Genomic DNA, 15,531 nt, shown 5'->3' on the forward strand with positions numbered 1-15,531 from the left:
AATAGATGGTCATGTGAAATGAGCCAATGAGAAAATTGACATTCACTGTGTATGTCATGTGGGATAACAATGAAAAGTATGAAAGCAAAATCATATTTAAAAAATAATAATAATAATAATAATAATAAAAATGGCAGTTTTTCAACATAAAATGGGGGGGAAAAATTAAAAACATAAAAAATATAAAATATTAAAACATACAGCAAATAGAACACATAAACAATATTTAAACAGCCATGTTTTCTTCTCTTTTCAAAATGAAAATCATAGTAATTTGAGTTTTTTCTTCCGTTTAAATGCTGAAAGTGGTTAAGTATCTTTTAACTTGTCATCATCATGAGTTTCGTCTTCGGAATCGGTGTAGTCTATTGGTTGTTGTCCAGGCTGTAATAATCTACCGACTAATGTATATTCATCTACAAAAATTTAAAAAAATTAAAAATTTAAATTTAGCAGATGCTTAAATTTCTGCATAATAGAAAGAAAACTTCCAAATTTATTAATAAAATATATAAACTAATTATATAAATCAATCACTGTTTTAATTAAATCAATCAAAATATTACAAGAGAGTGCTGAAAAGTTCCTGGCTTTAAGGGTATTGCAAAATGTCTGGTTGAAGGCCCAACCTTGAGTTCTTTTACAGGGCTTAGAAAGCCTGAAGGATCGTTACTATAAGTGTGTGAATCTGAAAGGGGGAGATATAAAATCCCAATTAATTGATCTTCCTGCATTTTCTCTTACCTAAAGCCAGGAACTTTTCAGCACCCCCTTGTATAATTGTAATTCTTAAAAAATATTGTAAATATTAAGAATTTATAAACTTAAGCAAATTTGAAATAATTTTTGGACTATTGGATTGAAACACTCTTTTGGATAGAAAGAGTCAAAGGCTGCCCTGGAACAAAAACTTTCAACTCTTGTAGAAACTTTGTCATGTCTAGATGTGTGGAATCATGTCCAATGGACAGCCTTTGGTTTTTTTCTATCCAAATGAGTTTTTTCTAACCCAAAATTTACATGCTATTATTTATAGCTTTTTTTTGCTTTGAGATCCACAGTTCCAAAAAAGAATTATTGTAGATAATATTTGCATATTAATTAGAGAAATTCTTTGAATTCATTAATGTGACTTTTTCTTAAAAAGAATTTTTATATTGATGGCCATATCATGTTGAAGCTTAAAGTTACGTTATATTGAATGCACCAGTTCTTGCCTGATCACCAAAGTTAAGCAATGTCAAGCCTAGTTACTACTCAGATGGGTGACCACTTGGGAAACCTAGGTGCTATAAGCATCTCACATTTTATAGGCACAAGCATGGTGTGGCTGTGTGGTAAGAAGTTTGCTTCCCAGTCACATGGTTCCAGGTTCAGAACCCACTACATGGCACCTTGGGCAAGTGCCTTCTATTACAACCTCAGGCTAACCAAAGCCTTGTGAGTTGATTTGGAAGATAGAAACTGAAAGAAGCCCATTATATATATGTATGTGACAACAGGTGTTTATGTATTTACATCACCATAACTGAGTAGTTCAGCAAAAGAGACCAATAGAATAAGTTACCAAGCTTAAAAGCATAAGTACAAAGGTTGATTTGTTCGACTGTTATGCTACAGCATGGTCATAGTCCAGTGACTGAAGCAAGTAAAAGATAAAATAAGTTAATTTTGCTTAATTTTTACCTATGATAATTTAATATAAAAATAAGACAACTGAATCATAATTTTGTTATTTTCTAATTTGAAACTTCCATACGTAATCTAATGTTCAATTGAATATAAGGTAATCCATGTTTGATTACTGAGCAAAAAAGAACAACTACCTGAGGATGGAGAAACGAAGAACTGCTTTTCAACATTGCAACTTATATTTCTTTCTCACTTGAAAACTAAGCAACTGACATGATGTTCTATCTATGCGCAGATATGACTTTGTGGTTAAGAATCTTGCTTTACAACCACATGATTTGGGGTTCAATCCTGGACAAGTGTCTAGTCCCTGACTGACCAATGCCTTGTGAATGAATTTGGCACATAGAGAGTGTATAGAAGCTCATCATATATAAGTGTGTGTGGGAGGGTGCATGTGTCCATCCGTTACCACCCAATGACTGTCAACTGGTGTTGGTTTGGTTATGTCCCTGTGATTTAGTTATTCAGCAAAAGAAACAAATAGAGGTAGAATAAGTACCAGACTCTAAAACAAAAAAAGTATGGGGAATGATTTGTAGGTGTTGCCCCGGCATGGCCACAGTCCAATGACTGAAACCAGTCTATTAAAAGTGGTTTTAAAAAAAAACCAAAAAAAAAAAACAAAGTAGTCTTATAGAAACTCAGTAAAATAAAAATGAATAAATTAATTGAAAACCATTACCAGTCAATTGCATTTCCCACTCATGTATTTGGTTCATTTGACTAGATGTTAAGTCACTGAGATCATCATAGCCATCTTTGATAGCAGACACAGAGAAACATGCCAATGCTCTGGAAGCATCACGACCAGCGAATACAGAATATGGACCACCTGAAAATTAATAAATAACTAAAAGAATTCAGGGACAATATCTAAACTTTTATGAAATATATACATGTGTTTAAGACGTGGTTAATTATAAAAGATAATTTCTGATAAAACAACTGCAAAGAAATTTTTTTGCAGTTGTTTTTAGTAATTTCTTTTTAACTCCAGGCTAAATACCATTTTTTAAAAAATAAAATAGATTAAGAATTAAAAAAAAATATATTAAAGGGTTTACTAAGAAGTTCTTTGTCTTCATCAGTGGTTCTCAACCATTTTTTTTTGCCTGTGAACTGCTTTGACTCCTATTTTGATCAGGTGTATCTTCAATGTTTAAAAAAATTATAAAATTTTTGAACTTAAATATTATTAGGAATTGTATAAAAAATTTGTTAAAATATTTTGGGCATTGTGAAAGTAAAACCAATTTATTGCACATAAACTTTAACAACAAAATCTTATGTAGATCCTTAAGGGCTATATTGAGCCCAAAGGGCTATATTGAGCCCAAAGGGCTATATTGAGCCCAAAGGGCTATATTGAGCCCAAAGGGCTATATGGACTCCTAAGGGCTATGTGGACCCCAGTTGAGAACCACTGATCTACATGCACTGCAATTGAGAGTGAAAATAGACTTAAGATTCATTACAAGAGGTTAAAAGGTTGGTAGCTTAAAGAGAGCTTGCTATCAGACAAAGGCATAGGAGTGGCTGCGTGGTAAGTAGCTTGCTTACCAACTACATAGTTCTGGGTTCATTCGCACTGCATGGCACCTTGGCCAAGTGTCTTCTACTATAGCCTCGGGCCGACCAAAGCCTTGTGAGTGGATTTGGTAGATAGAAACTGAAAGAAGCCCGTCGTATATATGTATATATATATATATATATGTATGTGTGTGTATATGTGTTTGTGTCTGTGTTTGTTCCCCCAACATCGCTTGTCAACTGTGCTCGACTAAAGGCGGTGCTCCAGCATGGCCACAGTCAAATGACTGAAACAAGTAAAAGAGTAAAGGTAAGAAAGTGGGCAATTTGTAAGGCAATAATGAAAATATGATTTGAAAAGCCATAGAAACTACAAAGTATAATGAAGACAAATGTAGGTTACATTCAGATGATGCCTAGTAATAAAAGAAAGCTAATGCAGAATAATAATACAGGATAATCATCATCATCATCATCATCATCGTTTAACATCCGCTTTCCATGCTAGCATGGGTTGGACAATTTGACTGAGGACTGGTGAACCAGATGGCTACACCAGGCTCCAATCTGATTTGGCAGAGTTTCTACAGCTGGATGTCCTTCCTAACGCCAACCACTCAGAGAGTGTAGTGGGTGCTTTTACATGCCACCGGCACGAAGGCCAGTCTGGCAGTACTGGCAAAGGCCACACTCAAATGGTGCTATTTACGTACCACCGGCACGGAAGCCAGACAGCTGTTCTGGCAACGATCAGGTTCAGACGATGCTCTTAGTCCTCCACTGGTACAGGTGCCATCACAATTTTGCTTTCGCTTGCCCCAACAGGTCTTCGCAAGCCGAGTTTAGTGTCCAATGAAGGAAACGTTGGCAAGGGTGCCAGTCGTCAAATTTAGTTCAATTTCAATTTCACTTGCCTCAACAAGTCTTTGCAAGCGGAGTTTAGTATCCAATGAAGGAATGGTATGCATAAGTGGGCTGGCTACATCCCTGGCAGAGGCCTTGGATTTTGGTCTTGAAGTTTCTATTTGATGATACTTTGTTCTGTAGACTGGAGGTTGTCAATTGAGATATAGATATTTGCTTTCTGGTATGCAGTCTTTAAACCTTTTGATACCAATCCATCCAAGATAGCCCAAGACTGCTCTTGGTTCTATGATTCAAATTTCTTGTTTACATTGATCTGTATTAAAATCTTCCTTCAAAATTTCATGTCATTTATATCATAAATACCAGTTTAATAATTACAGTTATTTTACTAGATTCTTCATTATTTTCAAAATTAATTGAAATATAGACAGTTCGTTTCAACAGGAATATGGTAGCAAAGGGGTTAAAACATATGCTGGAACATTTAAAAAGCTCAAAGATTAAGATTCCTGTCAAAAATCTCATACATTAAATACAACTTCTTGTTAATGATATGAGCTTCTAAAGGAAACATGAAAGAAAACAGTGATAATAGAATATCTAAAGTTGTTTTTTAGCACACATACTTCCCTGATCAAGCAGACTGATGATAAAAGACATTCCAGCCATGATCATTCCACTTTGTTTTCAAGTGTGGCACAGTAGCCCAGTAGCCCAGATGACTCTTTCCCAAACATGCTCTTTTTGAAAGTAGTAGGTGCCATCTGAAGGAGTAGATTTGGCAGCTATTCCAAGTTGTTTGAATAACTGTGTCAAGGCCCTCTTGCCTCATGTATTATGGATAAACAATGAAGTTCTATGATTTAGGAATAAAAGTGTAAAGGAATTTTATCCTTATATAAATAATCAGAGCTGGATTAAGACTCACAGAGGTCCTGTGCACTTAAAATATTTTGGTGCCCCCATATATATGGAATTTAAAATTAAGCTTTCTCCCACTTTTTTAATTGAAGTTTTTGATCAGCTCCTGAAAATTAATCTCATGTAATACATCTGCTTCTATACTTAGTAGAGATAAGGCACCTTGAATATTATTTTAGCAAGTTTAAAGTGATTTTTTTATATGCGCTTATTTTGTTTAATGGTTAATCCAGTACTGTAAGGAACGGTGTATATGTGTGTGAGTGTGTGTGTGTGTGTGTGTGTGTGTGTGTGTGTGTGTGTGTGTGTGTGCATGTATGTGTAAACCTACAGACATTTCAAATTTACCTATTTCTGTGTAGACTGAAAAAATTATGAACAGCCTTAATTGGTTTCCAACCCTCAGTGGGTTTTCATTTGGTGTCTACATCACTTGGCTAATCCCAGAAAAACAAATACTCACTCCATTATATACACATCAAATCTAGCAGCTCCGGTTCTCTGGAGCTGCTAATTTGTATACTTATAAGTGTTTAGCACTTTATCTAATAACAGCTGCCTGTCAACAAGGAAATCCACTCCACACAGTATCAAGGTCTCATTAGAAGTGTTTACATCACTTGACCAATCCCAGAAAAGTGTGTGTGTGTGTGTGAATGTGTGTGCACGCATGCATGTGTATGTATGCATGTCATCATCTTTCTTTTTAATGTTTACTTTTTCCTACTTGCATGGGTCAGACAAAACTATACAGGAGAATGGAGGCCCTTCCTGATGCCAACCTTCACCTGTTTCCAACCAAAGTAATAATAATCCTCCAGCCTATCAAACAATGAAAACCCTGGACATAATCATGCACAGAACTAGAAACAGTTTCACAACTAAAGTAATGGTTGACTCATGACTAAGAAAAGGACAGCAGCCAACAGCATCCATGCAGTGGGGCACTGAATCCCTGTTCACTTGGTTCTGTGGGGGACAAGCGACAACATGTAGAGAAATAAATGGGTTGAATAAAAGAACTTGACAGACAGAATGAAACAGAAAAAAAAAATGATCATTATTGTATTTGAAGGAGACGATTGCAGTGACATGGACATTTGGTTAAAGTTGCTAGATGAGTGGAGTAGTATTTTTTGAGACAGAGATTAAGTTGACAGAACAGGATCTGTTTTAATGTTTTCAGAGTACGAAAATTCATAGTAAAATGATAGACATAGCAACTAAATGATAGACATAGCAACCAAACGATAGACATAGCAACCAAATGGTAGAAATAGCAACCACATTGTCTCAAATAACACCTTTATTGTCTTAAGAAAAAGAGCATATTAGACAATGTTGCCCTAGAAATATTGTTGATCATATCAGGTCTAACTTGGGACCAAACAACAGCATACATAAGAGAATATAAAAAAAAAGCAACTTCATTTCAATTAAAATACTGAGTCAGGAGAGAGAGAGGGGGGAGAGGGAGAGAGAGAGAGAGAGAGAGAGAGAGAGAGAGAGAGAGAGAGAGAGAGAGAGAGAGAGAGAGAGAGAGATAGAGAGAGAAAATAATTTGTTGTTTTCCTGTTTCTAGACCTGTTTTCATTTCCCCTCTCTGAGTCTTTCTTTTCTGTGAGATTCTGTGATATAATCAAAAGTATCTCATTGACTAACATGCTCTTTTTCTTAAGACAATAAAGATGTCATTTGAGGCAATTTGGTTGCCATTTCTTGTACTTGAAGAATCTGTGAAGAGACTCTTTTGTATCCAGTGTAAGTGAAGTTCACACTATAAATTGTGTCCCCCTTTCATATTGATTCAAAATTGGCGTAACAATAATTTCCTTATATTGCAATGATTTAGCTAAGTGATTAATGAACTCACTTTGCAATGATTTCACATGTGATCCAACTGCACAGCCTATTGGCAAAGTATCCTTTACTATAGCTGTGACTTGATCAAAGATTCTAATTGAAACATGCTTTTGCATTAGAACTGCAATGTTGCATGATAGTAAGATAAGCCTTGAATGTAGAAGATTTGCAAAGACTAGAAAGAAGCAAAGCAAACATGCTCTGATGGATGTGTAATGTTAATGTGTATGAATGCCAGAATACAACTATGCTAAGGAGACTGTGCTGGTATGGGCATGTGAAGTATATAGAGGATGACCGCTGCATACAAAAGTATTGAATACTTTAAATTCGTGGAACTCGTGGAAGAAGGAAATGAAAGAAGACTTGGGATGAAATGGTGAAAGCTGACCTGAAGACATTGCATCTTAGCAAAAAGATGACAATGGGCCATATTTATTGGCAATATGCAGAAGACTTGTCCCCACCCCATGGAAAATTGCACTCTAACACAAGACTAGTAATTAAGAAGCTCTAAATTAAGTATGGTGAAACCAGAAGGTAATTACTGGTTTCATAATATAGAGCTAACATTTTGTGCCACCCTGAGGCTTCTCAAAGTGCTACTTCTTATACAACTTGCATTTTGTTGTAGGCTGTGTCTGACACAAGTTTGCTCCACAATAAGCTTTTATCATCAAGAACTGCCTGACCAATAGCTTTGTAGGTTTCTGTCTCCCAGTACTATCGGCCAATGAGATAAGAATGTATTTATCAAGCACAACTAGCCATTCTTCTGAAAAAACCAAGCAGCTTAAGGAATACTCTTTTATGGATCTCTTGCTCCTTGCGTTTTACCTCCTCATTCAGTTTCCATTTCATTATCAGTTTCTGTCTCTCTGTAAGGAATTACCCGAATTATCTTTCCAACACTTGGGCAAATTTAACAAATTTATGTGGTTTAAATCTGTAATGGGTATGCATACATTTCTTTGGAACTATATTTCCTTTACACGGCATAATTTCAATAGTCATGTAGCTTGGATCAGAAGCAATGGAATTTCTTTTCATTGAGCAACACAGAAGAAACTTGAAATAACATCTGGCTAGGAGAAAACAGCGAACCAGACAGGTTTCACCTTCTGACAATGATGACATTAATTCAGAAAGAATTGATAATATTGACAATGATGAAGACAATTCTTTGAATAACATAACCAACACCATATATTCCAAATCAAGTAATTCACAAATACCAATTAGAGAGTGTAAAGAAGGAACAATACAGCAATATATTTGTCAGTATGTTAGTTAAATATCAGGCAAATATGCAGATTAGTTTAACTGTTTTGTTCTCAACATCTCTGTTTTTTTCAATAAATTTTGAAATTAAAGTAGAGTTCAACAAAATAACCTCCAGATGATGAATCTTATGGAAGAGATGATGGCAGATTGGGATGATTGGTAATTTGCTATGCTTAAGGAAACCCATCCATCTAAGCAAAAGTGGGACCCTAGAAACAGTTGCTGATAGGATGATTTTTGCCCCCCTCCAATATGTATGCAGTTTTTAAACAGCACATCAATAAGAAATATTATCTCTGGATAAATACTACAGTAAATTTTCCATTAAGTATAATACATAGATGGCTATTTTAATCTAATACTGACATCTATCTATCATACTTAATGTTAATATATCGTGCACTTTTATTCATTTATCATCATCATCATCATCATTATCATTATGATGATGATGATGATGATTATTTGAGTTCAGATTCGGAGTTGATAAAATATGCACCAGATGAGTACTGGGGTTGATGTAATCAACTTAACCTTGCCCTGAAATTGCTGGCCTTGTGTCAAAAGTTGAAATCATCATTATTATCAATACTGTTGTCAGTATTATTATTTTAACTATTTTAACTATAGGTATTATTATGATTATTATCATGGTTATAATAATATATGTTGTACAGGCTGAGTCTATGTCTATTGGAGATGACAATTATGGACACTATGTTGGATGTAATAAAGAGGGGAATTTAATAGTTGACATATAAAATATCGAGTGATATTTAATATGTCAACTATTAAATTCTCCTACTCTACCTCATTTCACATAGTGTCCATTATTGTCACCTCCACTAGATGTAAGCTTGGCCCATACAATTTACATAGTTATAACCATGATAGTGATAGTAATTGTAATAATATCACTAGTAACAACTATACTAATAGTAGTTAAAATAATAGCAGTATTAATAATGACAGTAGTAGTGGTGGTGATATATTGCCACACGGACTGAAATTTAGGAGGAAGGAGTTAACTGATTACAACTGACCCCCAGTGCTCACCTGGTACTTGTTTCATCGACCCTGAAAGGATGAAAAGCAAAGCCAACCTCTTTGAATTTGAATTCAGAAAGTAAAGACAGATGAAATGCCCCTAAGCATTTTAATCACTGTGCTAATGATTATGTCAGGTCACTGACTTACTACTACTACTACTACTACTACTACTACTACTACTACTACTACTAATAATAATAATAATAATAATAATAATAATAATAATAATAATAATAATAATAATAATAATAATAATAATAATTATTATTATTATTATTATTATTAGAGGAAAAAGAAAATTAACTATGGATCTCACAGTGATAATAGGATTAGCAAAAACATTAATTGTAATTACAATAATGACTAATTCAGGAAATAAGTATAACCTGGATAGCAAGATGGAAAACAAAGGTTGTAATACTAGTGTCAGGAAAAGCATGTGGATTATTAGTAACATAAACCATCAATGATGTAACCCCATTAAATCAGGTAATAAATTTAAGAGTAGAAATTATGATAATATACATGTATGTAGGAATCTTTCCTCTGATAGGCACAGGAGTGGCTGTGTGGTAAGTAGCTTGCTTACCAACCACATGGTTCCGGGTTCAGTCCCATTGCGTGGCTCCTTGGGCAAGTGTCTTCTACTATAGCCTTGGGCCGACCAAAGCCTTGTGAGTGGATTTGGTAGACGGAAACTGAAAGAAGCCCATCGTATATAGGTATATATATGTATATGTGTGTGTGTATGTGTTTATGTGTTTGTGTTTGTTCCCCCAACCTCACTTGATAACCGATGGTGGTGTGCTTATGTCCCTGTAACTTAGTGGTTCGGCAAAAGAGACTGATAGAATAAGTACTAGGCTTACAAAGAAAAGTCCTGGGGTCGATTTGCTCGACTAAAGGTGGTGCTCCAGCATGGCTGCAGTCAAATGACTGAAACAAGTAAAAGAATAAAAGAATATACCCTCACTATTTTTGTTTTGCCCACTATTCCTACTGGTGCTTATACTACTACTACTACTACTATTAAAGATAATATGGGGGACAATATTAGCAAAACTAATACTGGAAACAGTAATAAGAGTAACAGAGTAGCAGCTGCATTAGTTATATTAATTAGAGCAATGAAAAGAGGGATATTACTGGGCCCATTCTTTTAGATTGTACTGTTAGCTATATTCACATTGGTAATATGTGTAGTTTCAGTAGTTATACCATAAAAGTAGCATATTGGGTGCTAATATTTGTTCATGTAATATGAATACTAATTTAATTATCAACATGACTGATAACAATGATAAGAAAATGATAATTGTAATTTCATACAGGCTAAAAAAAAATGCAACTTTAGAATACCTGATAAATGCCTTTTAAATGGTTATTGCTTGTGGCATAATGTAGATTGTGGATGCACCATACGAAACAGACAGAGTCCAACTAAAATTTGAATAGGGTCTCCTGTCAACTTTAAGATATAATTTCTATCTCACATTAGTTCATTTTCCTCTACTAAAAGCAAAACTTCTACTTCATTGGCTAATGATATACACTGTCCTAAGAACAGTAATATCACTTGCAATGTTAGTTACTTCGTCCATTATTAAAGTGGGAGAGCTGTATCAAGATGGCTGAACTCCATGTGATTTCAGTAGCAAATATTCTGAGATTTTAAGAGGAAATTACTGCTGTCTTTCCACCCAACGGAAAGAAGCTGTCACCTTTAGCAAGCATTGCTTTTTTAAATGTTTCTATTTTACCATCATATCAAAATGATACTCCAGCATGGCCAACGTCAAATGAGTGGAACAAGCAAAAGAGTAAAAGAATATCAATATGTTCCAATACCAATATGAGTTAAATAATTATTCACTTCCATTACTTCTTTTGTATCCACCTGCCTTAGCAAGGTCTTCCAAATTCTTCAGCTTTATCCTTAGCACAATCTGATATTGGACCTTATAACTATATTTGTTTACATCATTTAGATGATTATTTATGTGATTACATTCCTGTTAATTTTATATATATATATTAATACTCTAATCACTACTTTACCCTCCTAACTCGATCATCTTTCAGTTATCATCTGTATTTACATTTTATTATTCAAGCTCTACTGGAGCTGCCACACTTTTGCACACTTGGCTGATTTTTAACATTTTTGCAACTAGAAATTCAGGCAGTCTTGCACTTGGCAGGAGACCTGTCGACCGTTTCTATCTTTCCTCCTAATTGTTTTTTATTTTTATTTGATATTTTACTCTATCTCAGAGTCCTCTACTGGGTCACCTTTTACTCTTGTTTCACTTGTTTCAGTCACTTGACAGTGGCCATATTGGAGCACTGCTTTTTAGCTGAAGAAATTGACTCCAGGATTTATTCTTTGTAAGCCTGACACTTATTCTATCAGTATCTTTTGCTGAACCACTAAGTTATGGGGACATAAGAACACCAGCATCAGTTGTCAAGCGATCATGGAGGAACAAAAATACATACATACATACATATATATATATGACAGGTTTCTTTCAGTTTCCACCTACCAAATCCACTCACAAGGCTTTGGTTGGCCCAAGGCTATAGTAGAAGACACTTGCCCATGGTGCCATGCAGTGGAACTGAACCCAGAATCATGTAGTTGGGAAGCAAGCTTCTTACCACACAGCCATTTCTGCACCTTGCTACCTTTTGAATGACTAGCCATTCATTATATTACTGCTATAGATACTGTCTCATCTTTCCCATCTATGCAGTTTGTATTCTTTTGCCTTCTTTTCTTATTTTATAAATATCCCTCAATCTCTTAATATCATTTTGATCTCACTCATACTTTTAAGCCTTCTCTCTATCCTTTATTCTATTACTCTCTCACCCTCTACCATGAGGGGACTTTATATTTATATATATATATATCGAGTACCTTTGACCTCTAAAATTTAATTTCCTTCCAGTGATAGAGTAGGTGACACTATAATTTAAATTTGTGTTATTTCATATCTATTAGCTAATACCAATTTGCTACATGTATATATGTACACACAATCTGCACTTCAGCACTTACAGATCACTAAACCCCCAGAAACAGCTGTAAAGGATTGTTTGAACTCTCATTCTTCTTCTCTGTCATATTAGAGTATGAACATAGCCTATAGCTAACTTTTGTTTGCCTGGATTTGCCTCCCACCATTTAACATGGAATTTTAAGTATTTGATCCAGTGTGAACACTCACCTGTCTGTATATATTTTATATGTCTTTTGACATACTTTTATCCATTATACATATATATATTTACACACACACACAAATATTTATATACATTGGTTTGTGTGTTGCACTCTGTGCAAAACACTTCATTTCACATTTCTCAGTTCACTCACCAATAAATGGGTAACCCTGTAACAGACTAGCTTTCTGATCAGGGTAAATGTTGGCCTGCTCACCTAGCCGGGTGACATAACTCGAAAGCCAAAACCAATGCAACATGCATTGTGACCAGTGTTGTATAACAACATCTGATAGTCTGATCAATGACATGATCATGAAATATATCTCTTTCGCATTCATATATTAACAGTTTAGATCTTAATTATAAAAAAATATGAAACCATTATTCTATGATAATTTAGTTAATTTTGTCAAGCTCCCTTTTCAGTTTATAAGATAGAAATTTAAACGTAATGAAATGTTTTAAAAGAAATTTAAAGTGCCTACGTGATAACTGTAAACCTACTTTTGGGCCATCCTGTATATACATATATACATACATAAATGTGTGTGTGTGTGTGTGTTTGTGTGTGTGTGTGTGTGTGTTTGTGTGTGCACGTGTGTGTGTGTTTGTGTGTGCACGTGTGTGTGTAGTCCATGCAAATGTTCCTAAATTCCAAGATATTCCAGGGCATGAATTTATCACTAAACCCAATCAGTACAATCATCATCATCATCATCATCACCATCGTTTAACGTCCGCTTTCCATGCTAGCATGGGTTGGACGATTTGACTGAGGACTGGTGAAACCGGATGGCAACACCAGGCTCCAGTCTGATTTGGCAGAGTTTCTACAGCTGGATGCCCTTCCTAACGCCAACCACTCAGCTACAAAACCAATGGTACAACAGAGGTTAAAAACAAAACAAGCAGAAACCAACTGCACTTTAGGTTTTTTTTTGCAAGTGACATCGCTGTCATTGCCGATGACAGTAATGCCTGATTGACACCTGTGCCATGTAAAAAGCACCATTCAAGCGTGGTTGATGCCAGTGCCAGCTGGCTGGTCTCATGCTGGTGGCACATAAAAAGCATCATTCAAGCATGGTCGTTGCCAGAGCTGCCCGACTGGCACCCATGCCGGTGGCATGTAAGAAGCACCCACTACACTCTCGGAGTGGATGGCATTAGGAAGGGCATCCAGCTGTAGAAACTTTGCCAGATCAGATTGGAGCCTGGTACAGCCTTCTAGCTTGCCAGCCCCCCAGTCAAACCGTCCAACCCATGCCAGCATGGAAAGCAGACGTTAAACAATGATGATAATGATATATATATATATATTTATATGACAGGCTTCTTACAGTTTCTGTCTATCAAATCCACTCACAAAGCTTTGGTCGGCCTGAGGCTACAGTAGAAGACACTTGCCCAAGGTGCCACACATATAGATTTACATATCGTCATCATCATCATCATCATCATCATCGTTTAACATCCATTTTCCATGTTGGCATGGGTTGGATGGTTCGACTGGGGTTTGGGAAGTCAGTGGACTGCACCAGGTTCCAGTCTAATCTGGCAGTGTTTCTACAGCTGGATGCCCTTGCTAACGCCAACCACTCTGAGAGTGTAGTGGGTGCTTTTTTTACATGCCACCAGCACAGGGACCAGAGGGGGTTGACATCAACCATGATCAGATGGTGCTTTTTACGTGCCACCAGCATGAGGACCACAACTACAATTTCCTCAAGTACGGCATGTCACCCTACGATCCAAGGTACTTTTTGAGTGGGCTGGTTATGCGACACTGGTGTAGGTTACAGCTGTGAACTCACTTTATTTGCTGGGTCTTCTCAGTCACAGCATATCTCCAGAGGTCTTGGTCTTTCGTCATTACCTCTGTGAGGCCCAACATTCGAAGGTCATGCTTCACCACCTCATCCCATGTCTTCCTGGGTCTCATACACATATTTACAAACACACACACATATAATGCAATGCAGATCAGATAGACATCAGCAAATTAACTTAGGAGCACCTTCATGTATCTTAGACTGACAGGTTATTCTGAAAGAATACACAGATATTCAGTATAGCAGTTCATATAAAGGAAATAGAGTTTCTCAAATGCCCAGGAGGATTCCAAAGAGATAATAAATAGTTTTCATTATGCAGGTGACCTAATCAGTGACAGAAGAATATGTTTTGAAAGTAAAGTAGTCAGAGTAAGACTTAACTGCAAAGAGATCAGAGAGTTATTACCATTCTTATCTCTCTCAAAGTGAAAGGCACAATGTATGATCTGTTTTGTGTAAGATGCACTGCTACAAGGTAGTAATTTGTGGATCTTGAACATGTAACTGTGTGATTAAGAAGTTTCCTTTAGGACATTTTCTGCAATAGTTTTGGGACAAGTGTATTCTACTACAACCTCAAGCTGATGAAAGGAAAGCCTTGTGAATGGAGTTGGTAGAGAGAAACTGACATAAGCCAGTTGTGTGTGGTGTGTATGTGTGCGCACATGTGTGTGTGTGTGTACTTATTCTTTTACTTGTTTGAGTCATTTGACAGCGGCCATGCTGAAGCACCGCCTTAAAGGGTTTTAGTCAAACAAATCAATCCCAGGGCTTATTTCTTAAACCTAGTACTTATTCTGCTGATCTCTTTTGCTGAACCACTAGTTTATGGGGGAAGGGACAAACATAGACACAAAGACATGCACAAAGATACACATACACACACACACACCACACATACATACAACAAACTTTTTTCAGTTTCTGTATACCAAATCGACTCAGAAGGCTTTGGTCAACCTGAGGGTGTAGTACATGCAAAGTATTAATGATACATTCAGAGAAGGAAAGAAAGAGTGGTTGTTTCATGTTTCGAGCAAAGCTCTTCTTCAGAAACAGGAGACATAGGAAAGTCCAAAAGATAAAGGAGGTGGGGGAAAAAAATCACCAACAGTCCATGTGTAGTTGCATTTTGGAATATATATATATGTCTGTAAATAATTGTTACATATTATTTACAGATAAATTCCTCTATTTACATAATATCGAGGTCTCTTTCTTTCTTTTGTTGTCTTACCTTTTCTATCAATATATA

General features: G+C 35.9%; 2 protein-coding genes and 1 pseudogene across 2 annotated transcripts in view; 2 read left to right on the forward strand and 1 right to left on the reverse strand.

Annotated features, from left to right (window-relative positions):
- The window catches only part of LOC106869947 (glutaredoxin domain-containing cysteine-rich protein CG31559), a 112,575-nt gene that overhangs the window by 46,002 nt on the left and 51,042 nt on the right, over positions 1-15,531 (forward strand). The window lies entirely within an intron of this gene.
- LOC106869948 (membrane-associated progesterone receptor component 2) overlaps positions 1-15,531 on the reverse strand; it is a 20,183-nt gene that overhangs the window by 842 nt on the left and 3,810 nt on the right. The window contains exons 2-3 of the mRNA XM_014915892.2: positions 2,378-2,527; positions 1-416 (exon numbers count right to left, since the gene is read on the reverse strand). The exon at positions 1-416 is cut by the window's left edge and continues 842 nt beyond it. Coding sequence (XP_014771378.1) covers positions 310-416; positions 2,378-2,527 — 257 coding nt within the window. The 3' untranslated portion in view covers positions 1-309. The remainder of the gene's footprint in view (positions 417-2,377; positions 2,528-15,531) is intronic.
- Positions 1,180-1,298, forward strand: LOC128249644 (5S ribosomal RNA; annotated as a pseudogene).

The sequence above is a fragment of the Octopus bimaculoides genome, chromosome 16, assembly GCF_001194135.2.
Source record: "Octopus bimaculoides isolate UCB-OBI-ISO-001 chromosome 16, ASM119413v2, whole genome shotgun sequence".
NCBI lineage: Eukaryota > Metazoa > Mollusca > Cephalopoda > Octopoda > Octopodidae > Octopus > Octopus bimaculoides.